Source organism: Bos taurus, chromosome 13 (assembly GCF_002263795.3).
Source record: "Bos taurus isolate L1 Dominette 01449 registration number 42190680 breed Hereford chromosome 13, ARS-UCD2.0, whole genome shotgun sequence".
NCBI lineage: Eukaryota > Metazoa > Chordata > Mammalia > Artiodactyla > Bovidae > Bos > Bos taurus.
The window spans coordinates 65,117,628-65,142,043 of NC_037340.1; the positions used below are offsets into that span (position 1 = coordinate 65,117,628).

Consider the following 24,416-nt stretch of genomic DNA (forward strand, 5'->3'; position numbering starts at 1 on the left):
CCATCTGCAGTGATTTTGGAGCCCCCCAAAATAAAGTCTGACACTGTTTCCACTGTTTCCCCATCTATTTCCCATGAAGTGATGGGACCAGATGCCATGATCTTCGTTTTCTGAATGTTGAGTTTTAAGCCAGCTTTTTCACTCTCCTCTTTCACCTTCGTCAAGAGGCTTTTTAGTTCCTCTTCACTCTCTGCCATAAGGGTGGTGTCATCTGCATATCTGAGGTTATTGATATTTCTTCTGGCAATCTTGATTCCAGTTTGTGCTTCTTCCAGCCCAGCATTTCTCATGATGTACTCTGCATATAAGTTAAATAAGCAGGGTGTCAGTATACTGTCTTGACGTACTCCTTTTCCTATTTGGAACCAGTCTGTTGTTCCATGTCCAGTTCTAACTGTTGCTTCCTGACCTGCATACAGATTTCTCAAGAGGCAGATCAGGTGGTCTGGTATTCCCATCTCTTTCAGAATTTTCCACAGTTGATTGTGATCCACACAGTCAAGGCTTTGGCATAGTCAATAAAGCAGAAATAGATGTTTTTCTGGAACTCTCTTGTTTTTTCGATGATCCAGCGAATGTTGGCAATTTGGTCTCTGGTTTCTCTGCCTTTTCTAAAACCAGCTTGAACATCAGGAAGTTCACGGTTCACATATTGCTGAAGCCTGGCTTGGAGAATTTTGAGCATTACTATACTAGTGTGTGAGATGAGTGCAATTGTGCAGTAGTTTGAGCATTCTTTGGCATTGCCTTTCTTTGGGATTGGAATGAAAACTGACCTTTTCCAGTCCTGTGGCCACTGCTGAGTTTTCCAAATTTGCTGGCATATTGAGTGAGCACTTTCACAGCATCATCTTTCAGGATTTGAAATAGCTCAACTGGAATTCCATCACCTCCACTAGCTTTGTTCGTAGTGATGCTTTCTAAGGCCCACTTGACTTCACATTCCAGGATATCTGGCTCTAGGTGAGTGATCACACCATCATGATTATCTGGGTCGTGAAGATCTTTTTTGTACAGTTCTTCTGTGTATTCTTGCCACCTCTTCTTAATATCTTCTGCTTCTGTTAGGTCCATACCATTTCTGTCCTTTATCAAGCCCATCTTTGCATGAAATGTTCCCTTGGTTTCTCTGATTTTCTTGAAGAGATCTCTAGTCTTTCCCATTCTGTTGTTTTCCTCTATTTCTTTGCATTGATGGCTGAGGAAGGCTTTCTTATCTCTTCTTGCTATTCTTTGGAACTCTGCATTCAGATGCTTATATCTTTCCTTTTCTCCTTTGCTTTTCGCTTCTCTTCTTTTCACAGCTATTTGTAAGGCCTCCCCAGACAGCCATTTTGCTTCTTTGCATTTCTTTTCCATGGGGATGGTCTTGATCCCTGTCTCCTGTACAATGTCACGAACCTCCATCCATAGTGAGCTGTTAGGGATCATAATAAATGATCCATCTCTTTATCCATCTCTTTCTATATATGCTCATCTCCATTTTACAGACAGGAGAAACTGAGGCTCAGAGAGGGGATATGAGTTACCTGCTATCACACAGCTAAGGGCAGAACCAGGATTTGGATCCTAGTTTGACTCTAAAGCCAGTGCTCTTAATCATTTAGCTACTCATCCATTGCTTCCAGCAGTTGTTCATTCATTTATTCAATGACCATTCGTTGAGCATTTACTTCGATGCCTAAGCAGACTGACAAAGGCTGTATTCTCCTGAAGCTTCCGTCTAATGGAGGTGGGAACTGGACACATGTTAGTGAAGAGGTCAAGCTTGATGGAGCTGGGGCTGGGCAGTTCTGAGGTCCCTCTAGCCCCATCTGTGTTTTCAGGTGTGCGTGCGTGCTCAGTCGCTTCAGTCATGTCCAACTCTTTGCAACCCTATGGACTGCAGCCCGCCAGGCTCCTCTGTCCTTGGAATTCTCCAGGCAAGAATACTGGCGTGGGTTGCTATGTCCTCTTCCAGGGGATCTTCCTGACCCAGGGATCGAACCCGAGTCTCTTAGGTCTCCTGCACTGGCAGGTGGGTTCTTTATCATTAGTGCCACCTGGGAAGCCCATCTGTGCCTTCACACTCCAGAACAAAGAGCAGACCATCTAGACCTCCTCCTGGCAGGGACCAGACTCTGTGTTGCTACGGGACCAACCGGCCATGGTCTTTCCCCAGGTTTGGTCGCAGGCGTGTGATCGTCAAGAAGGGCCAGAGGGGCAACAGCTTTTATTTTATCTACCTGGGCACGGTGGCCGTGACGGAGGACGAGGATGGCAGCAGTGCCTTCCTGGATCCCCACCCAACGTTGCTGCAAAAGGGCAGCTGTTTCGGGGTGAGCATGGGGGAAGGGTCTGCCCTCCTGGGGAGGGGTTGGGGGTGACAGGACTCCTGCTGGAACCCCCAGGCCAGGCCCAGTCCTACCTTCTACTTTGTGCGAGTCCCTGCCGTGTTGTGGGTCACCACGCCCTCACCTGTCAAGTGCCGATTGAGTTGGGCCTGGTCATGTCCAAGTCCAACCACTTCATGTGTGATGTTTTAAGGAGTATGTTCCCTCTGTAACCCCCAGAGATGCAGTGAGCCCTCAGCGAGGCCTCTCCAGCTTCCTCTCCCTGCCTTGGTCAAGCCTGGTTGCCTCTTTTTCCACAGGCAGCATATGGCAGTGGGTGGTGGGGGAGCAGGGGGTCGATCCACAGCAGCAGGGAGTGAGCAGGGGCACAGGATGGGCCAGGGAACCCGCATTCTGGGGAGGAGAGATTTCTAGGGGGAGATGGAAGCGGGGAAGAGGTGGTCAAGGCTGCAGACAGAAGGCTCGGAGTGCCTCTCATTTGCCTGTGCTCCTGTCCATTCAACAGGAAATGGGCTCTCTCAGCTCCACAGTGAGAAGGGCCACTGTGGTCTGTATGGAAGAAACGGAGTTCTTGGTTGTCGACCGAGAGGATTTCCTGGCGAATAAGCTGGACCAAGAAGTTAAAAAGGACGCTCAGCTTCGGTTTGAATTTTTTAGGTAACTCCACCAGCCAGCATCTTCCTCCTGTGTTTCTTAGGTACCTTTGTCCTCGGCCCGATGGGGAACACTGGGTGCCATTCTCTCTGCCTGAAATGCTCTTTGGGACCTCCCACCCAACTTCAACTTTTCTGTCTAGCAAACTCCTACTGTATCTTCAGGCCACAGCTCAAATTTCCCTTTCTTAATGGGATGGTAACATGCTTTGCACACTTGTTGGGAGATGGGGTGCTCAGTCCTTTGCACCACCCACTTTTTCTCATGTAAACTTTCAATCCCACGGTGTTGTTTCTCATTCTCCCCAGTTCATAGTGAAGGAAGCGAAGCTCAGGATGGTGATGTGTCCAGAATGTCTGACTTAGAAGTCCCCAGGCTTCACTGGCCCGCCTCCCTCACCAAGGCCACCTCCTTGCACCCCAGAATAGAGTGGGTGCCTCTATCACACCCTGTGTTTCCTTAAAGCCCCATCCAAACTATAATTCTTGCGCCATCAGACAGTAAGCAAGCAACTCAGTGGCAAGGACGGACCTCTGCCTTCTTCACCATCGTCTTCTCTCTGTTGTCACAGTGCCAGGCACAGCCAGGTGCTTATCCAATTATCTTTAGTTCCTCGCCTTGAGGAAAAGAGTGAAAATCAATTGCAGCATCCATGCTGGCACCAAGAATACAGGTGGTAGGGATGCAGGGGCAGAGAGAAGTGTGATGGGCAGAGGGCTCTGGCCTCTGCGGGCTGGAGCTAAGAGAGGCACCCCCATGAAGGGGCTGCAGCCCTTCAAGGGCGGACTCAGTCCTGAAGGGAGGGGCAGTTCATATTTTCATACAGTGGAAGAAAAATAGGGCCATGTTCTAATCGCAGCTCTTAGGTTTATCTGCCACAGGACTCTCGATAGGTCACTTCACTTCCCTGGGCTTTCGTCTCCTGCCTTGGAAAGTGGGAATCAGGATTCCTCTCTCCGAGGTCATTGTAAGAATCCAGTGCCATGTTCATGGGAAGTGTGTGGCCCAATCTTGGCCCAGGAGGAGCTCCTTCTCTGGTGGCCCTGCTTTCCTCCTTGTCTCCAGACCCTTCTCCTCCTTGGACACGGTGCCAACCCTGTTCCCCTTTGATGCCCCGATGGAGCTCATTGCCCCCACCCCCAGCTTGAGGCCTGAGTCACCTGAGTTCTGAGATCATAATTTGGAGCTGAGAAAAGATCTGTGATGCTTAATAGCAGCCCAGTGGGGCCACCTATGAGGGAAGGCAAGCCCGTGATTTATGGTATACTAGGTTTGAGGTCAAAGAAGGGGTGGTCATCGTGGGGTGGGCCTTCCACCTTAGGGCACCAAGAAGTCACAAGAAGAGGGTCCTGACCTCCGCCATCCCCTGGCCCAGGGCTGAGGACTGGCAGTCAGTAGACTGGAGGAGGGAGACAGGGGTTGGAATGAGCTGCCCAAACCAGAGGCAGGGCCTGGACTGCTGGGCTGGGAGAGAGGACAGCAGAAGCGAGGAACTCTTGGGTATTCCTTGGAATGGGAGCAGTTTAGTGGTAGCCAGGTGAGTGGGGGATTCAGCTGGAAGAAGCTTCTGGAGAGAGGATTGAAAGAGAAGCAAAGCCCCAAAAGCTCAGGTGCCTCTGGGGTGCAGTGAGGGGAGCAGTTGGAGGGCAGGGCCTTGAGAAGAAGAGGGCAGGAGAGCAAAGGACAAGTGCCAGGAGGCCGCTGCAGGCGGGGCTCGTGAGCAGGATGGGTACGAAGTCGCCCACTTCGGGCCTTTGCCAGAGCAGGAGCACACACTCCCTTTCCGGGAATCTCCAAGTGCTAGGCCTCTGCCGTGACAGACAGTGAGGAAGTCTCACAGGCTTTTCCCCTCAGGAAGATGGACCTGTTTCACTCCTGGTCCGATGAGACGCTCTGGAAGCTCGTAGTCCTGGGGAAGGTAGAGAAGTTCTCCTACGGGCAGCTGATCTCAAAGGACTTTATAGAATCGTCCTCCATCATGTTTGTCTGTGAGGTGAGAGGTCTGGGGTGGGGGTGGTGAAGCTAAGGAGAGCATGGCTAATCTGACATCCTGTGGCCAGGTGACTGGGTGGAGCCCTGGTTTGTAAAAGGTCCTTTTTTTTTTTTTTGCCCTGGACCATTTTTTAAAAGTCTATACTGAATTTGTTACAATATTGTTTCTTTTCTTTTTTAATGTTTTGTTCTTTTGGCCATGAGGCATGTGGGATCTTTGTTCCCTGAGCAGGGATTGAGCCCCTCCCCCTGCATTGGAAGGTGAGTTCCCAACCACTAGACCACCAGGGAAGTCCCAACACATCCTTTTCTGAGCACCCACATCCTAGTTGCTTGGAAAATTCCTTGGACAAAGGACCCTGATGGCTTCAGTCCATGGGGTTGCAAAGAGTCACAACTGAGTGATTAAGCACATACGCACGTCTGAGTTTAAACAAGCAAAGGACGCTTTGGCCTCCCACCCTCAGAGGGTTTCTGTGATCGTTAAAATACAGAGCTGTTCCATTCGAAAGAAGGCGAGTGTTGGGTTGTCTTTCCTTGAGCTCATCTATGTGTTTATTTATAGATACATATTTAAATTATGCATTTGGCAATTAAATTTTAAGGATTCCAGATCACTTTTAAAAATTATAATCTTAAAATTGTAAAAGTGATAATGACCATATTATAAAACTTTCCAGGAAGAAGAGAAAATGAGCTCATCCCCTCAGAATAGATTTTCAAAAGTGATATTTCTTAGAATCACCGTTTTTTTGACCCTCAGAGCAAATTGCTTTCCAGAAGGAGGGCTCCACTTTCTCTAGCTCTCAGCAACATACAGCTTTGCCAGTGCCACCAACCTCTGCCAGTCACTCTTTCAAAGGTTTTTTTAATTTAATAGGTGACAGTTACTACCTCTTTGAGGATTTAACTTATATATATTCTTTTAGATTATTAGCGAGATTAATCCTGTTTACTATATAAATTTTGTCTTTTGCAATAATTTAATAGGTACGGTTACTACCTCTTTGAGAATTTAATTTACATAGTTTTTCTGATTACTAATGAGATTAATCCTATTTGTTTACTATCTAAATTTTGTATTTTGCGAATTGTTTTATGTCCTCTGCCAACTTCTCTGTTGGTTGATAATGAAAAGAAAATTTAAAATTTATTGTGTGTTTACTGTGTAACCAAAGGATGTTGCTATTGTCATCATTCCTATTTTATAGACACGAAAGGGACAGTGTTAAGTGGCTTGTTCAAGTTCACGCGGTTGATCAGGGGCAGAGGCAGGGTTGAACCCAGGTCTGTCTGACCCCAAGGCTCCTTTTCCTGGAAGCTGGGGCTTGGGATTGACTTGAGTCCACCTTTCTGTCAACTGTTGACTGCTCAAACCCCTGAGTAGCTCGTTATCACCACCACCATCCTCATCATCAAAACCACCACTTTGGGGGGAGGGGCTCTTCACTCTTGTGCTAGGAGTTCTACTAGTATCATTAATCTTGTTTTGGTTTACTTTGGAATAGGTAGTACTTCACATGGTTCAAAATTCAAAAGACTCACAAGACTGATGTCTCCCTTTCCCCTCTCTTCCCCAGACAATCCCTCCTCACAGATCACCCCTGGCACCAGTTTCTTGTCTCTGTTCTGCATACGTTGTCTGTGTACACAGGCAAATGCATGTGGGTGGTTTTTCCTTTTTTTCATAAGTCATATCACCATATACAGACTCTCTGCACTTTGCTGTTTCATTTATAAGTGTTTCTGTAGGTTGTTCCATATCAGTACCTAAAGAACTTACTCATTCTCTCTTAACATTGTGTAGTATTTTACTGTATGGTTGTATTTTCATTTATCTAATCAGTTCCCTAATTGAGGGACATTTAGGTTATCTCAACACTTGCTGTTTCAAACAGTGCTTTGATGAATAGCCGTGTACCAAGTACCATTCCACCATAAATCTTCACCAGAGCTCTACCAGGAAGGTTTTATTATTCCAAGTTTACAGCTGAGGAAGCTGAGGCTAAGATGCCTTAGGAAAGGCCACCCAGCTAGTAAGTGGCAGAGCCAGCACTCTGCCCCTGGACTGTTAGTGTCTCCCATATACCTGTGCTTTACATGTTAAACCAACACAAACGTTTGGCAAGTTTTTGCCAAGGTCATGACACATTGGTTCAGGCGCTGGAGGGATACAAAGGTGGAAAAGGCTGGTTCTGTCTCCTTATATATATTTTCCACTAGATTCTGTGTGTAGACAAAGTTGTCAGTGCCAGTTACCAAGCAATTAGTGCAAACTTGGTGAATAGGAAACTCTTTAAAGGCCAAAGGCTCTCAGGAGGGCTTCCTGGAGAAGGTGAGGTGGGGGCTGAGTCTTGAAATATAGGGCCCTTGGACAAAAGCAGGGTCAAGATTGGTTGTGTGCTGGAGCTGGCTCCTCCTGGCCGGTGAGAGCTGATTGTTAAGTTCTCAGGAATTTATTTATTTAATTACAATTAAATATATTATATTGAAAACAAGGCTATTAATACTGAAAAACGTAACATTCCCGGGCGTTACTGCATTTTACTATTATCTGTGTGCTTGAGGTTACTTTTCCTGTCGTATCCGTGTGGTGGAAATCTAAACCACTGTGCACATCTCTTCTCAACTCCGTGTTCAGTGACTTCCCACTGGTAGCTGAAAGTCAGCCATAGTGGAAGTATGTATGCAAGGAAGATAGGCAGACACTCTTAAGTCAGGTCTTGATTTATGACTTTGCTGACTGTCTTAAGAAAGCTATACAGAAAATACTTATAATGCAGATTAAATTCCACAGTGGGCTGGGTCTCTAGCTGTTACATTGTAAAGAGAACAAAATTAAGGAAATGTTTTTCCAGTATTTAAGAAAGACTCATCATAGATTCATCATGATGAAGAGGTGAAGTTCTGATATGCATAGTGTTATTTAGTCTCAAAGTCACGTCCAACTCTTTTGCGACCCTCTGGACTGTAGCCCACCAGGCTCCTCTGTCCATGGGATTTCCCAGGCAAGGATACTGGAGTGGGTTGCCATTTCCTTCTCCAGGGCATCTTCCCGACCCAGGGATCACACCTACATCTCTTACATCTCCTGCATTGGCAGGCGGGTTCTTAACTACTAGCGCCACCTGGGAAGGCCAACCTAAGTAATTCACTATTCCTTCTCTTCCCTGATTTCTGCTTCCTCTTTCCTAAAATTCTGGGGTGATCGCCTCCAAAGCCAGGAAGGCCATGTGTCCCCCCAGTTAACTCTAAGCTCTTTTGATACTATATAGCCAGGAAAGATGAGGGAGATGAGTGGTGAGGGGTATAAATTCAAGACTTACTTTAATCAGCATGATAATGACATCCTGACTAACAGAAAGTTCTTACTCTGGTTGAGCCTTCATTTCTTCATCTGTAAAATGAGACTGTGTACTTACTTCACAGTCTGTGAGGATGAGGTTAGTTTAGCACAGGCTCACGCCACTCAGTCATCATCTATCCAGTGGTTCTCGAAGTGTTGCTGGACCAGCAGCATTGGCATTGCCTGGGAACTCACTAAAAAATTCAGATTCTTAGGCCATCGCAAGAGCTAGTAAACCCAAAACTCTAGGAGGAGAGAGCTCAGTACTCTGTCTTCTGACAACACTGACCTCTGCTTCCAAGTGATTCTGATGTGCACTGAAGCTGGAGGGCGCCTGATCTAGGGGAAGAGGTTTTAAATTTTGGTATGCATAAAGAACTCCTAGCGTGCTTCTTAAAAAGGCAGAGTCCTGCCTCATCCGAGAGACTCTGCTTCATTAACTCTGGAAATCTGCCTCTAAATAAGCGTCACAGCTGATTTCTGATGCTTGAATTTCATTCTGAGAAAAATAATATAGATGTCACAGAGTGACAGCAGGTAGAGGGCTCCTTGAGTAGCAGATGAGTTGACTAGTCCCTTACAGTGTTCTGTTAAAACCCAACTTACGGGACTTCCCTGCTGCTCCAGTGGTTAGGAATCTGCCTTCCAATATAGGGGACGTGGGTTTGACCCCTAGTTGGGGAACTAAGATCCCACCACAACTACTGAGTGCACACGCTCTGGAGCCCTGGAACCACAACTAGAAAAGCCTGAGTAGGCAAAGAAGCAAAACCCCTGATCTAATTGTTAACGTGAAGATTCTGTAATACATGAAAATTCTGATTTCTGGCTGCTTCTGAATATTCAGAAGATCAGGCAACACCAGGGTGTATTCTGGTGTGGCCCTTCTGGCTGGAGTTGAAGAGCACCCGCCGCGTCTAAAGGGACTGCTCTTTTTCCTCATTTTTATTTCCCACCTGGCCAGCTGTTTGAACAGTTGTCCCCACTCCGATAGTTTACTCTTAATGCCACTAGAGGGAGAAATCGGCCTTGGGTGGCTGGGCGTCCTTGGGGCCTGGGCAAAGTTGGAGAGCATGATTTCTGCTAGCATTGCAAACATAATTAATGTCCGTAATCAACTCATTTTGAACAGTTTATCATTTGGGAACACATGGTGAAATTGTTTTCTCCACAGATTCAGATGCGATTAAACACCCATGAGAGTCTTTCCAGAGAGAAAACTGCTCATGTGTATTTTTCTAGTACCTGCAGTTCCTGGTGGATAAATGTTTGTTGAATGAATGTTGAATAAAGCTCCTAACACAATGCCTGGAATATAATAAGGGCTTATTAAAATGTTTGATCTCTTCAACAGTAATCTATCTTGAACAGTAATCCTAATGTGTCTCTTAGAGTTCCTACTAAAAAAGATTAAGATTGGGAATTCCCTGACTTTCTAGTGGTTAGGACTCCATGCTTACATTGACAAGGGCCTGGCTTCAATTCCTAATTGGGGAACTAAAAGCCCACAAGCTGTGTGATGTGGCCAAATTTTTTTTTAAAAATTAAGGTCTAATAAATATATGAAATGCATATGGAAAATGACATATCTTATCTCTTGGATTAGGAAAGATTAAAAGGGCTGTGAAAACCAAGTTGTCAGTGTACTATACAGATGTATTAGAATGGGTTCTGTTATGCACTATTGGGGAGAGTGTAAACTTATCTAACGTAACTAGAGGGTTGTTTGACAATATATATCAAAATTTTAAACGTATAACATCCTTAATGGTGATTTTTTTTTTTTTTAGTTCTTGTGCTGTTTAGCTATTTGAATTTTTAAATTGTGAGTAGATAGCATTTTCATTTTTAAAAAGGACCTCAAACCACTTGAGAAGCAAGTAAAACAAAAGAGAGCTTATCTTCAAAGCCTGTCCTGCTTGGAGCTGGAGTTGATCCTTCTGCTTGTGTCCCTTACGTGTCCAGGGCATTTGTGAAGTCCTGAGGTTGATAGACCTCGAGAGCTCGCCCTTCTACCATAAGTGGATCTGGGAGCACCTGCAGCTCATAGACGATGGACCTCCAAACATCCACCTCAAGGGTAAGCCGACGTCCACATCCGGCAGCCAGCAGGGGGCGCTTGATCCTGCAGCTTTCTGGTGCCTGGTCCACGGCATCTTAGAAACCTAGAGCTAGAAAAGCATGGCAGGATAGACAACCTTCTACCAGCTATGGAAACCGGGTCCACACGGCCTCCAGGTGAGGCCTCTGCTGACCCCTGCAGCCCTTTCAGCCTTTCCCCTCCGCCTCAGGTTCTTCCAGGGAGAGGGGTGGAGAAAAGATAGCCTGGAGCTAGCCAGAGCTGTGTGTGAGTTCCGCTGATTAGCAGGGTGACTTTGGTGAGTACTCAGGCCTTGGCCTGGTGTCTTGGAGTCTGTCCCTGTGTGTTGTGGTTAAGAGCATAAGCCTAGGGGCCAAACTGTTTGAATCCAGGGTCCTTCTCTTATTCCCTGTGAACACTGGGCAAGGGATTCTGTGTGCCTGCACACTGATGCCCTCAGAGTCTGTAAGGCAGACTCTGGTCTCTACCATGTAGGCTTGTTATAAAGTTAAGCAAATGAATATATAACACTCTTAGAACACTACCTAGATGTGTTAGTACATAGTTGATGTTCACTGTCGTTATCACAGAGGTTACTGCTGAATGAGGGGAAATCTTGTATGCACAGTGCCTAGGAGGTACTCAGTAAATTTCAGTTCTCTTCTCATGTCAGTTCTTTTTCTCTCTTTTCCATTGCTAATCCACCAGAGAAAAAGCTACATCTCACACTTTTTTCCCCAGTTTTTTTTTTTTAACTATGGTAAAATACACATAACATAAAGTTTACTATCTTTATTTTTAAGCACACTGTTCAGCAGTATTAAGTACATTCTTTTTCTCCCCTGGCTTCTTTTGGATTATTTTATGTGATTCCATTTCATTTTCTTTGTTGGCTTATTAGCTCTGTCATGTTATTTTAGTGGTTGCTTTGTATTTTGTTGCGTATACCTTTAACTCATCACAGGCTGCCTTCAAGTGATATTATGCCATTTCACGTATAGAATCAGAACCGTGCAACAGTATACTTGTGTCTCTCCCCTCTCAGATGTGCTATTGTCATGCATTCTACCTTCAGATATGTTAAAAACCTTACAACACATGGTTATTATTTTTGCTTTAAATAATTATATTTTAAACATATTTAAATACTAAGAACAAAACTATTTTGTCTTTATGTGGTACCATTCCTGATTTTTTTCATACCTTTGTATAGATCAGACTTCCATAGTACCGTTTCTTTCTGCCCAAAGTGCTTCCTTTAACATTTCTTTCAGCTTTTCTATGTTTAAGAATGATTTTGCATTAATTTTATAAAGAAATTTTTTGTTGGGTACAGAATTCAGGATTTACAGGTTTTTGTTTTTTTTTTGCTCAATATTTTAAAGACTTGCCTTAAAGTCTGTCTTCTGGCTCACATTGTCTTCAGTAAGAAGTCTGCCAACATTCTTATCTTTGTATAATTTCTTTGCATAACTTTTTATATCCTTTATACATAATATGCCTTTTTGTTGAGGCTGTTATTTTTCCTTCCAGTTTATCAAAATACAACTAACATGTAACACTATGTAAGTTTAAGGTAAACAGAAAGATGGTTTGACTTACAAATCATCATGAATGATTACCACAGTAAATTTAGTGAACATTAATCATTTCACATAGATACAAAATAAAAGAAGAAGAAAAAGATTTTCTTGTGGTAAGAACTCTTAGGATTTACTCTTGTCAGTTTTCTTATAACATATAGTGATGTTAGTTATATTAATCGTGTGCATTGCACCTCTGTTACTTAGCATTTTTCTTATAACTGGATGTTTGTACCTTTGACCACCTTCAGCCAGTTCCTTCTCCCCCTTACACTCCACCTTTGGTAACCACAAATCTGATCTCTTTTTCTACGAGTTCATTTGTTTATTTTTGAAGTAAAACTGACCCATAACAGTATGTTAGTTCCTGGTGTACAATGTAGCAATTCAATGTAAGTGGTAAAATCATCACCACTACCCTGCCCTGGTTAGTTTAAATTTTTTCTTTTTATCAGTTTTAAGCAATTTGATTACACTGTGCCTTGGAAAAATTTTCATCATGTTTCTGTGCTTGGGGCTCATTTAATTTTTGGATCTTTGGGTTTATATTTTTCGTCAGATTTGGAATCTTTAACCATTATTTTTTAAATGCTCTTTTTTTCTATCTTTCTCTTCCACTTTGAAGACTCAAATCATATGTATATTGGGCTGCTTGAAGTTGTTTTACTGATACTCTAATAATATTTTGCTGTTGTCTTTTTTCCTCTGTCATTTTAAATAATTTTTATTGCTGTGTGTTTGACTTTAACAGTCTTTCTTCTTCATTGTTTAATCTGCACTGTTTAATCTGCTAGTAATCCTATCCAGTACATTTTTTCATTTCAGACCTTGCAGTTTTCACATCTAGAAGTTTGATTTGGGTATTTTAAAAACTAATTTCTATTTTTCTGTTTAATGTACACAAAATTTCCTCTTTGGAACACAATGATAGCAACTATTTTAATGTTTTTACGTATTAATTCTGTCATCTGTATCGTTTCTGAGTCAGTTTCAATTCTTTGCTTTTTTCTCTTTATATGGTTCATATTTTCCTACTTCTTTGCATGTTTGGTAAATTTTTACAGAATGCCAGAAACTGAATTTTGGGTGCTGCATATTTTAAAATTCCTGTAAATCTTTCTGAGGTTTGTTCTGGGATGCAGGTAAGTTATTTGGAAATATTTTGATCTTTTAAAAACTAGCACTTAGGCTTTGGTAGGTAAGATCAGAGCAGTTAATCTAGAGCTAGTTTTGTCCCATTTACGAGACAAAACCGTTTTTACTTGTGGGGCTTTCTAATCTAGCTTTTGGGAATAGGAACTGTTTCTGGTCTTTTGAGAACTCTGATGATTTATCCCTCTAAACATTTTGGGTGTTTCTTTCCCCAGCCTTGGGTATTACTACTATTACTACTATGCAGTATCTATTACTGCAGAACAAATTATCCCAAACTTAATGACTTAAAACAATACTTATTATTTCTCAGATCTTGTAGGTCAGAATTTTGAGCATAGCTTAGCCAAGTGCCTCGGCTCAAGTTCTCTTGTGAGGTTGCAGCTGTCTTTCAGGGGCTGTGTTCTCATGTGAAGACTCAGTTAAGAGGGACCCACTTCCAAGGTCATTTAATGGCTGTTTGCAAACTTTACTTAGTCCCTCATCTTGTGAGTATCTCTGCAGGGCTATTTTTCTGACATGGCAGATTGCTTCCCCTGGAGAGAGAGAACAGAGTATACCCAAGGGCGAAAGCCACAATCTTTAAAACCTCGTCTCAAAAGTGACATCCTGTCACTCCTGCTGTATTCTGTCTGTTAGAATCAAGTCCAGCCCACAGTTAATGGGAGGACAGTACACACCTGTGTGGCCATTAGGAGGTGGGGATCACTGAGAGCCATCTTAGTGGTTGCATTCCGCTGGTGGTTTCCTGACATTATATGTGAGTTGCTGAGTGCTCAGCTGAGACTGAAGGAGACCCTTGGAAGATCTTCAGACCTCTCTCTTGAGCAGCTCTCTCCTCTCCGGAACTGTACTCTGTGGACTCCAGCTGCCTTGTCTTCTCTGGCACTCTCGCTTCTGTCATGTTAATTTGGAGAGATGGCTGGACTCCTCCTGGGTTTCCCTTCGCTGCACCATTGTCCAGAAAGCCTCCAGGTGGTCGGGTGGGGCAATAGAAGAACTCATCCCATTTGTTTTCTATCTTGCAGGGATAATGATTCTTCATGGCCTGATGCCCAATGTCTTGAAAACCATGTTTTTTCTGTGTATTTAGCCCAGTATTTTCGGAGAAGGCAATGGCACACCACTCCAGTACTCTTGCCTGGAAAATCCCATGGACGGAGGAGCCTGGTGAGCTGCAGTCCATGGGGTCACTGAGGGTCAGACACGACTGAGCGACTTCACTTTCACTTTTCACTTTCATGCATTGGAGAAGGAAATGGCAACCCACTCCAGTGTTGTTGCCTGGAGAATCCCAGGGACGGGGGAGCCTGGTGGGCTGCAGTCTATGAGGTCACACAGAGTCGGATACAACTGAAGTGACTTAGCAGCAGCAGGCCAGTATTTTATTAGTTTCTGGTGAGAGAGTAGATCTAGTGGATCTAGTCCCTTTTACTCTGGTTGGAAGCAAACATCTAGATCTGTGGTTCTTAATAGCTGAGTTTTATTCTCTTGTATGGACATACTACAATTAAGCCAATTATATTTTACAAATACTTTGGGTTATTTTCAGTTTTTTGCTATTACCCTACTGTGGTGAATTTCCTGGTGTGTTTATCTTTGCATACTTGTGCACAGAAACATATGGATAAATTCTTAGAATCACTGGATCAAGTAATCGGTCCAGTGTGTACTGGCAATGCATTTAAAATGTTGATAAATATTGCTACGTCTTCTAAATAGGTTGTATTTAGGGTTTTTTTTTTAAAAAAAAAACAAAACACGTGCTCTGTTTTTCCAGTACTACTCCTTGTGTAGTTTGGATTTACTTCTACTAACATTAATTTTAATTTTAACAATTAATTCTAACACTGGGGCTCTTTTTTTTTTTTTTTTTTTGACTTTGCTGCTCAGCCTGAGAGATCTTAGTTCCCTGAGCAGGGACTGAACCCCTACCATGGCAGTGAAAGCCTAACTACTAGGCCACCAGGGGACTCTCAGGAGATCTGTTTTTTAAAATAATGTCATTAAGGTTCTATTTTCATAAAATAAAAGACACAAATTTAAAGTGTATAGTTCAATGAGTTTTACCAAATTTACATCTGTTGTAACCACCACATATAACTTGGTTCTATAACCAAGTTATAGAACATTTCTAGCACCCCTAAAAGTTCCCTTGTGCCCCTTTCCAGTCCATCTCTATCCTTCACCCCTGGCCCTGGGCAACTACTTATCTGTCTTCTATCACTGTATGTTCCATTTGTCTTTCCTAAGGCTTCATGTAAATGGAATTATACACACAGTATGTACTTTTTAGCGCCTGGCTCCATTCACTCAGCATAGCATTTCTGAGTGGTATTCTCTTGGAAATCTTCTTAATAATTCTCACAGAGGGCCTGTTGTGGTGCAGGCACTGTGCTAGGCGTAGCACATGCTCAGGGTTTTACGGCTGGTCATCCCTTTATCTTTTATTGCTACCCCTACCCCCAGTCCCAGTTGAAAAAACAGATAAATGTGATCTGTTAATGGAAAGACATGAGCTTTGAATTAGAAACACCTGAGTTCAAATTCAAGCTTTGGCCCTTTGTGCTTAGTCACTTTAGCGTCTGAGCCACCAGCGAAGCCCAAGAATACTGCATTGGGTAGCCTATCCATTCTCCAGGGGATCTTCCCGACTCAGAAATTGAACCGGAGTCTCTGGCATTGCAGGCAGATTCTTTACCTGGAAGCCCTTCGGCCCTTTCCTGGGTGTTAAATTCTGCTTCTCATTTTCTCTCTTAAATCAGGCTAATGACATTCATCTGGATGTAATAGGTATAAAGCTCTAGCTCAGGGCCCAGCCCAGAGGGAAAAATACACAGAAACCACAATATTTTTCTTTTCTATTTTTCTTAATTCCCCCGTGCATCAGACTCACCATGCAGAAGACTATGATACACCTCCAAACACCACCAGTTTTATCCTCATATATGGAAAGAGTCGTTAATGTGTTTTCTTATACTTTCTCTAACAGATTTATCTCCTGTGGAGAGATTTAAGGAATTCCAGATCAGGTCATATCCTGTACAGGATTTTAGTTTTCTGAAGCTTTTTCATCTCCAGAAAGCCCAGGAGCAAGAAGGATCCAGCTTCAGTAGGAAGATTAAAACCTCAGGAAATACTCTCCCAAAGACCTTTGGCTCAAAAATCAAGTAAGCTTTGCCCTTGACAGATTGGAGGGTTCAGAGTCTGATTGAAAGGGGGTATAACTTACAGGGCAGACTGTCAGGTATGCTGGGGGTGAGCAGAGATAGCAATCACAACTTTCCCCCAAATATTGGGGTGTCTGTAGAAGGCTGCCTAGGGGGACTTCCCTGCTGGTCCAGTGGTTAAGACTTTGCCTTCCAATACAGGGGGTTTGGGTTTGATCCCTGGTTGGGGAGCCAAGATCCCATATGCCTCCTGGCCAGAAAACCAATATAAAACGGAAGCAATATTGTAACGAATTCAAATTCAAAAAAGACTTAAAAAAGAAGGCAGCGGAGAGAGGTCCTGGGTTTGATATTGGGGTCTACTTTCTCTGCCTCCAGCTCACAGGGCCTCATCAGGCAGTCAGCTGCTTCCTTTCTCAGGGAGTCCATCTGAAGAAGAAGGGGCTGCATACAGTTTTTGGTGGTGACTTTCTGTCTGTGTATCACTCGGCCTTTTTGAATCTGAGCTTTTTCATAAAAGTCTACTCATCTAAGGGAGTCAGTAGATAAGTGCTTTAGAGTCAGTCCAATCGAGATTCGAACCTGGATTGGCCACTTGTTTTATGGATTGGCCAAAAAGTTTGATGAAACCCTCCTCTCCCAAATCTCCTCCCTGTTTAAACCTCTACAATTCCTGACAGTCCGTCTCTCTCAGGGTTTGATTTTCTGTGTTCTCACCACCTGGGAGAAGGGAGGGGTGATCTTAACATGCAGTAGAGCAAGGGCTGATTATCGAGAGCTTCAAGCGAGTTCTCTGTAACAAGCTGTCAAATTCCAGGTCCAGGTGTTCTCATTTGATCAAATGTCCCATGATACAAACCAAGTATGGCGATCTCCCCAAGGAGGCTGCGGTGGGGGCCTACATGAAGATCCACACCGTGGAGCAAGGCGAGATCTTGGTAAGTTGCAGAGAGTCTTGTTCTCAACACACTGTGTAACCTGGTGGGCTGAGGGTGCGAGATAATGAGAGTAAAGGTCTAAAAACATCCTTTTCTGGATTTGGTGATATTAAGGGATATTATTGACTTTTTAAGATGTGGTAATGTATTGTGGTTATGTTTTTTTAAAAGGTCCTTATATTTAAGAGATATATCCAAATATGTATAGATAAAATGGTATGACATCTGGGACTTGCTTTAAAATAATCCAGGAAGAAGGCAAGGGTGTCTTTCTCACTACTTTTATTCAGTGTTGTTTTGGAAGTCCTAGACAGCGCATTAAGAAAAGGAAATTAAACAAATACAGATCGGGAAGGAAAAAATATAGTTTTCTTTGTTTGCAGGTGACATGATTGTCAATATAGGCAGTTCAAAAGAATTAAAAAATGAAACAAAAATAATAAAATAAAGAACAAATGAGACAAATAAACAAACAAAAGAACAAATACAACCTCCTGAGCTGATAAATGATTATAGCAAGGTCATAGGGTATAAAGTAACAAACAGTTGTAATTTGAAATAAAAAATGTAGTGCCATTTACAATAGCACCAGAAAATGAAATACATAGGTATAAATGTAACAAAATATGTTCAGAAACTATATGCAGAAAACTATATAATGAAAGAATTCAAAGAAGATTTAAATAAATGGAGAAATATTCTATGTTTGTGGGTTGGAAGACTCAGTATCATTAACATGTCAGTTTGTCCCCCCTTGATGTATAGATTCAGTGCAATCCAGATCAAAATCCCAGTTAGTTATTTTGTGGATATTGACAAACTGATGCTAAAATTTATATGGAAAGGTAAATAAATATAAACAAACTGACAAATCTATACAGTGAATTGTTATTTGGCAATAAAAAGAAATTAGCAAACTATGAAAAGACGTGGCAAAGTTAAATGAATATTTGTCTCTTTTTTTGGCTGCAGTTTGTGCCTTGAGAGATCTTAGTTCCCCAACCAGGGATTGACCGTGGCCCCGGCAGTGAAAGTGCCAAATCCTAACCACTGGACCACCAGGGAATTCCCTTAGAATACGTCTAAGGGAAGGAAATCAATATGAAAAGATGCAACTAGAATGTAGCCGCTGCTCACCGCAGCTAGGGAAAGCCCGCACAGCACAGAGGAACTCCACTAGGACTACCCAGCCCAGCCAAAAATAAATAAAATTAACAAAATCTGTAAGTACAAATGGATATAATGCATACATATGAATAAATTAATAAACGAGGAGAGAACACATCTCACATGCAGAAGAATTCCAAATAATCTGTGTAGATACGCTGCCCTCACTGCTCCTTAGGCGTAGACGGCACATAGTGACTCCCTTCCGAAGAGTACAGTATAGGAAGGAGGAAGAAAAGAATGATTTTACAGAGGAAGAACTACTGAAAGTAAAGTGCTCCCTGAGTCAGGTGATCAAGGCCAACATCAGCAGTAATAAATCATGTTGATAGTATGTCCCTCATTTGTGAGATGATAAATGTGGGATGTGATGTGATGACAGTGGTGTACTACAGTCCTCTTCCCGATCACCTATAACCCCCATCTAATGATGAGGAAAAATCAGTCAGAATCTAATAGTGGGCCAACCCAAGACCTACCTGACTGGCACTCCTCAAAACTGTCCAGATCATCATAAACAAGGAAGGTCCGAGAAACTGCCACATCCGAGAGGAACCTCAAGGGACATGACAGTTAAGTGTAATGTATCCTGGAGAGGACTGTGGAACAGAAAAAGGAAATCTAAATAACTCATTGACTTCAGTTATTGATGTGTATCCATCGTGGTCCATTAATTGTAACAAAACTATTACACAATGTGAGATCTTAACTGGGAAACTGGTTAAGATGTACCATCTTCTTCATTTTTCTGTAAGTCTAAAATGGTTCTGGAGATTATCCAGGGACTTGCCTGGTGGTCCAGTGGTTAAAACTCTGTGCTTCCAGTGCAGGGGACGCAGGTTTGATCCCTGGTCGGGGAACTAGGATCCCACATGCTGTGCGGTGCTGTCTGCTCAGTTGTGTCTGACTCTTTGCCGCGTCATGGACTGTAGCTGCCAGGCTCCTCTGTCCATGGAATTTCCCAGGGAAGAACACTGCAGTGGGTTGCCATTTCCTACTCGAGGGGACCTTCCTGAGCGAGGGATTGAACCCACATCTCCTGGTTTGGCAGGCGGATTCTTTACCACTGTGCCACCTGGGGAGCTCTAATCACCACATGCTACTCGGCCAGGGGAAAAAAAAATGCAATAGTGGAGGGGAATGTATGGGTGAAACAAGTTTGACCCTGAACTCTGACCGTTGTGGGAGCTAGATGCCAGGAGATAGATGCTGGAGCTGGGAGGCTGGGTGAGCGGCACAGGGAGGGCGTGAGGCCTCCTGGTGAGTAGCTGTGCGCCTCAGTCTTCCTGGGGGTGGGGGCCCTGTCTTCTGATGTGTGGTCAGTCATTGTCACCATGAATCCCCAGGGTCCTCTTCAGACCCCTTCACCCCATGTTGTGCTGATCTCCCGGCGCTCCTGCTCTGCTGGACTGTGTGCCTTGGGAGGCAGGGAGGCCAGCCCAGCACTGTCTGGAGCCCCAGGCCCTGGCCCAGCCCTCAGTGCTGAGTAACTAGTTTGGAGCTTTTCAGCAGCTCTTCTTTTGCTCAATAAAACTCTGCCTCCTACAGCTTTTACCGAGTTCTTCCCAGCACCCGCTGCACCCTACCCACCCCCCAAGAATAAACAGAAATCAGTTTCCTTGCCACATGATGGCCTCTTAGAATTTAAAGAATGCGGTTTTGTTTTTCTATTCAACATTTATGGAGCCAGGCAGCATGCCAGTGCCCCGTAATTATTTTCTTATTCGGGGAAAACATTCCTCCATTCCTGCAGCATTCATGTGACATGCTTTCCAGCCCTCTCACTTCTGCCTCCCTGCAGTTTTAGAGTCTCAGGGCGAGCTGCTCGGGACTGAACACAGGCCGCCTGAGGCTGCGCACCTGCCGTGAACGCACCTCGTGCCGGCCCAGTGAGGGGCTGGGATGCCAAGCACCCTGGGTGAATGGAGGCACCGAGGCCAGGAAGGGCATTGCTTGTTCTGGTAGAGAGCGTGTGGGAAGCTGTGGCAGGTGGGACAAGAGGGACTTCAGACTTGATTCCAAGCTCGTGGAAGACTGTTTTTCCATGGACTGGAGGTGGGAGGGGATGGTTTCAGGGTGATTCAAGTGCATTACACTTATTGTGCACTTTATTTCTATTATTGTTACATCAGCGTCACCTCATATCATCAGACAGTAGATCCTGGAAGTTGGGGATCCCTGCTCTAGACAATCCTAGAAGGCTCTGGGTGGGAGCTCAGAGCAAGGCCTTCATTCTCCACCCATTGGAAGGCGAAGCCTTAATGACTGTACCACAGGGAAGTCCCACGGGTATTTCTTGAGCATTTATCAAGCTTCAAGCTTGGCCTAAGGTGCCAGTGTGGGCAAGTAGACTGATGTCATTCTTGCCCTCGTGGGGCTTATGATCTAGTCTGGGGACAGACAGTAAACAGATAAAGCAGCAAATATACAGAAAGTTTTAAATTGCTCTTGGGAACAGAACAGAAAGCTGGGTTGAGCGGGGAGGTGGTCTTAAATGGAGTGGTCAGGGCAGGTTGCCCTAAGACAGCGATGTGTAAGCTGAGACCTGAATGACAAAACAAATGAGCTGTGGACAACCTGGGAGCGAGAGTGTTCCAGAAAGAGAAAGCAGGTCGAGCCTGAGGCGGGAAGGAGCTTGGCATGTGGAGGGAACTGGAAGGGAGGGCAGTGTGGCTGAAACGGAGTGAACAAGGTGGGAACCTCACAAGGGTGAGGCAGCCAAAGCCTCAGTGGCCACAGTGAAGAGCTTTATTTTCTCCTGGGAGCTTTGGGAAGCTGTTTGAGGACCTGACTCTGGCTGGAAAGTATAGAGTGGACTGGAGGTGAATAACTGCCTGCTGCTGGGCTGCCCTTAGTGAGGTCCTGGGCAGGCTGATGGGTTCAAATTCCACTCCATCACTTTCTGCCTTGTCACCTTGGCAAACTAGTTAACGTCTTTGTGGCTCAGTTTCCTTGAAGTGTAGCAGCTAAAAGCATGGACTCTGGGGACTTCTCTGGTGGTCTAGTGGTTAAGACTCCGTGCTTCCACTGCAGGGGGCATAGGTTTGATCCCTGGTCAGGGAACTAAGATCCCACATGCCCCATGGTACAGCCAAAATAAATAAATAAGTGCATGGACTCTAAAGACAGACCCACTTGCGTTCAAATCCTAGCTTTATTGCTTCCATGCTGTGTGATGTTGGACATGTTTCTTAACCTCAGCTCATCCTCTGTAAAATGATGATAATAAAAGAACTCACCTCGTGGGGTTCTAGTGAGGGTTACGTGAGTTAACACACACCAGAGCTACAAGAGGGCCTGGGATTTAGTGCCTGCTCATTAAACATGAGTTGGTGCTGTCATCACCATCACTGTCATCATTATCATCGGCATCATCCTTACTGTAATTATAAGATAAACGTGACTTTAGACAAGCAAATTTCCTTTGCCCAACCTCATTTCCCACATCTAAGGCTGATAATCCCTATATCCCAGGGTGGTTGTGAGGATTAAATTTATATACATGTTTCTCCCACACAGTCGAAACTGACTAAAGAGCAGCCATTCTGGCTTCTGTGCAAGGCCTGGTGCTGATTAGAAGGGGCTTCATGGCCATTGCAGTGAGCACAGCTGAAGCGCGAGGATCTTCACGTCTCCCAGAGCATCCTTACACTCACCATCTTGTTTAGACCGTCAACAAGTCATAAGAAAGATGACACATCTCCACGCCAGTCTTACAAGGAGAGACAAGGCCAGGGCTCAGAGCAGATGGTCATTCTTTAAGGTCTAGAACCCAAATCGTGGTGGTAGTGTGGTGAGGGTGAGGAAGGGGAAGGTTCCAAATCCTACTTCTCGTCTCCTTCAGTTTGAGAATCCTTCAGAGACGTGCGGGGCAGGTGTTCTCACCTGTTTCACAGGAGAGCAAACAATGGGCCAGGGAGGTGTAACTTCACCCAGAGTCACATTGGAACTGCTGGGTGGCTTTCCCGGGGCTCTGGGGAGCTCTGGTCCTTTGTGTCTCAACACAAAAAATTCAGCGAGAGGTAAAGTGATAGACAAGAAGTGATTTATTAGAATAAGATGTTTGTGAAGCTTACAAGCAGGCAGGCGAGAGGGTGCTATGCCCAGAGAACTTAAGTGGGCTACAGTCTTATAATCAAAGGGAAAGTGGGGAGGGGGAAAAAACCACCTTCTTTCTCATTCTTGAATAGTCATCAGGCTTCCATCAGCAGCTCCTCCTCCAAGGTTGGGCAGCGGAGTTTTCTTATCGCCACATGGTCAAGCCAGGACTGTCATAGCACAATGGGAAAATTACTTTAGGTCTCAGTACAACCAGGGCCTTTCACTTTGAAATGCCTGTGATACGCTGTGGGTTCTCAGTCGTGTCTGACTCTTTGGGATCCTATGGACCATAGCCCGCCAGGCTCCTCTGTCCATGGGATTTCCCAGGCAAGAATACTGGAATGGGTAGCCATTTCCTTCTCCAGCGGATCTTCCCAACCCAGGGATCGAACCTGCGTCTCTTGTGTCTCCTGCATTGTCAGGCGGATTCTTTGCCACTGAGCCACCTGGGAAGCCCCAAATTTTTGGTTGCGGCACACAGCTTGTGGGCTTAAAAGCCCACAACCAGAGTTGTGGTTCCAAAGTTCCCCAACCAGAGATCAAAGAGCTTGGAGTCCTATCCACTGAATTTGAATTATCACCGTTCTATAAATTATTGTTTCTATGTGTGCAGAGAGCATGTCCTGGGATCAGTAATTTACTGAGCTCACTAGGCAGGATGTGGGTCTCATGCCACCGTTGTTTTGTTGTTTTGGGGCACATCGCATGCTCCTGTCACATGGTTTTGTTGCTAAGCAAACCTGCTTTTTAGTGCGATCATTGACTCACAGGGGTCTTCATACCTTTTCCTTTACTTATGATCCTTTAGTGGGATTAACTATTTAATCACCTACTTTGTCCCTTTACTCTGTCCCTATCAACATGATGAGTAAACACGGGGATCTTCCTTCTGAAGCCTGCATTTTTCCCAATCCCACTTGGCTTGCCTAGAGCAGACCTCTTGGTTTATGGCTGATGTCCTTCTTAAGCCCAAGACAGCTGGGCATTGCAAGCTCTGGACCACTGACCTTCTCTCCCCTCCTTGCCAGAGTCTTAATAGCTGAGAGGCTGCGTGAGCACTGGACTGGGACTTCAGCAGCCAGGACTCTAGTCCCAGCTTTGCCCCATCTCAAAGTGTCTCCTTAAAAAGGGGAATACAGTCCCTGTAAAGCAAGCAGATGGGCCTGCTGACCTCCATCTCCCTTCCAGATATGATGGAGTAGGAATCCACACCAGAGAGCCCAAGGAGCAATGGGAGCTGCATAGTAGCCGCCAGTGGCCCCAGAGCCTGTGACGGACAGAAAGAACTAAGGCTCCGTGGGGACAAGTGCTATGAACAAAGCCCTCTCGGGAAGCCCGGGAGGGCGTGGTGGCTGTAAAAAAGGGAAGATCTAGGAGGACAAGCTATTTGTCATAGTCCTAAGGAAAAGAAAATGAGCTGACCTGGCACAAAGAAGAGTTGAGATTGATCACCAGGTAAAGCTGGTAAAATGCTGCTACCCGGCAAGCGACTGTGTGAGCACAAATCCTTTTTAAAAAAAATTTATTTATTTGGCTGCGTCAGGTCTTAATTGCGGCATTTCATTGCTTCACAAGGGATGTCCCTTGGCTTGTGGGATCTTAGTTCCAAGACCAGGGATCGAACCTGCATCCCCCTCTTTGCAAGGCAGATTCTTAACCACTGGACACCAGGGAAGTCCCGCAAGCATGATTCTTGCAGAGCTTGCTGCCTGGAGGTAGGACTGTGGACAAAGTGCTCAGACGGTTCTTTGAGGACTTTGGTGTCATTGGCAAAGAGAGCCCTGGACTTCTCCCTATCACTTGCTGAATGACCCCAGATGGATTCACGTCCTTCTGGGGCCTTGCTTTTCCAATCAGGAAAATTTGCTTGTAGAGTGGATGGTCTCTGAGGTTGAACTTC

The 24,416-nt window shown here is 44.5% G+C and overlaps 1 protein-coding gene across 3 annotated transcripts in view; it reads left to right on the forward strand.

Moving 5' to 3' along the window:
• CNBD2 (cyclic nucleotide binding domain containing 2) overlaps nt 1-24,416 on the forward strand; it is a 62,239-nt gene that overhangs the window by 31,189 nt on the left and 6,634 nt on the right. For 2 of the 3 annotated variants that reach the window (XM_059892855.1, XM_025001209.2), the window contains 6 exons: nt 2,162-2,318; nt 2,839-2,990; nt 4,842-4,980; nt 10,291-10,405; nt 16,133-16,310; nt 17,128-17,248. In XM_059892855.1, the coding sequence (XP_059748838.1) occupies nt 2,162-2,318; nt 2,839-2,990; nt 4,842-4,980; nt 10,291-10,405; nt 16,133-16,310; nt 17,128-17,248 (862 nt within the window). Of the gene's footprint in view, nt 1-2,161; nt 2,319-2,838; nt 2,991-4,841; nt 4,981-10,290; nt 10,406-16,132; nt 16,311-17,127; nt 17,249-18,220; nt 24,413-24,416 lie in introns of those variants that run through there. The other variant, XM_059892856.1, reaches the window with a different exon arrangement.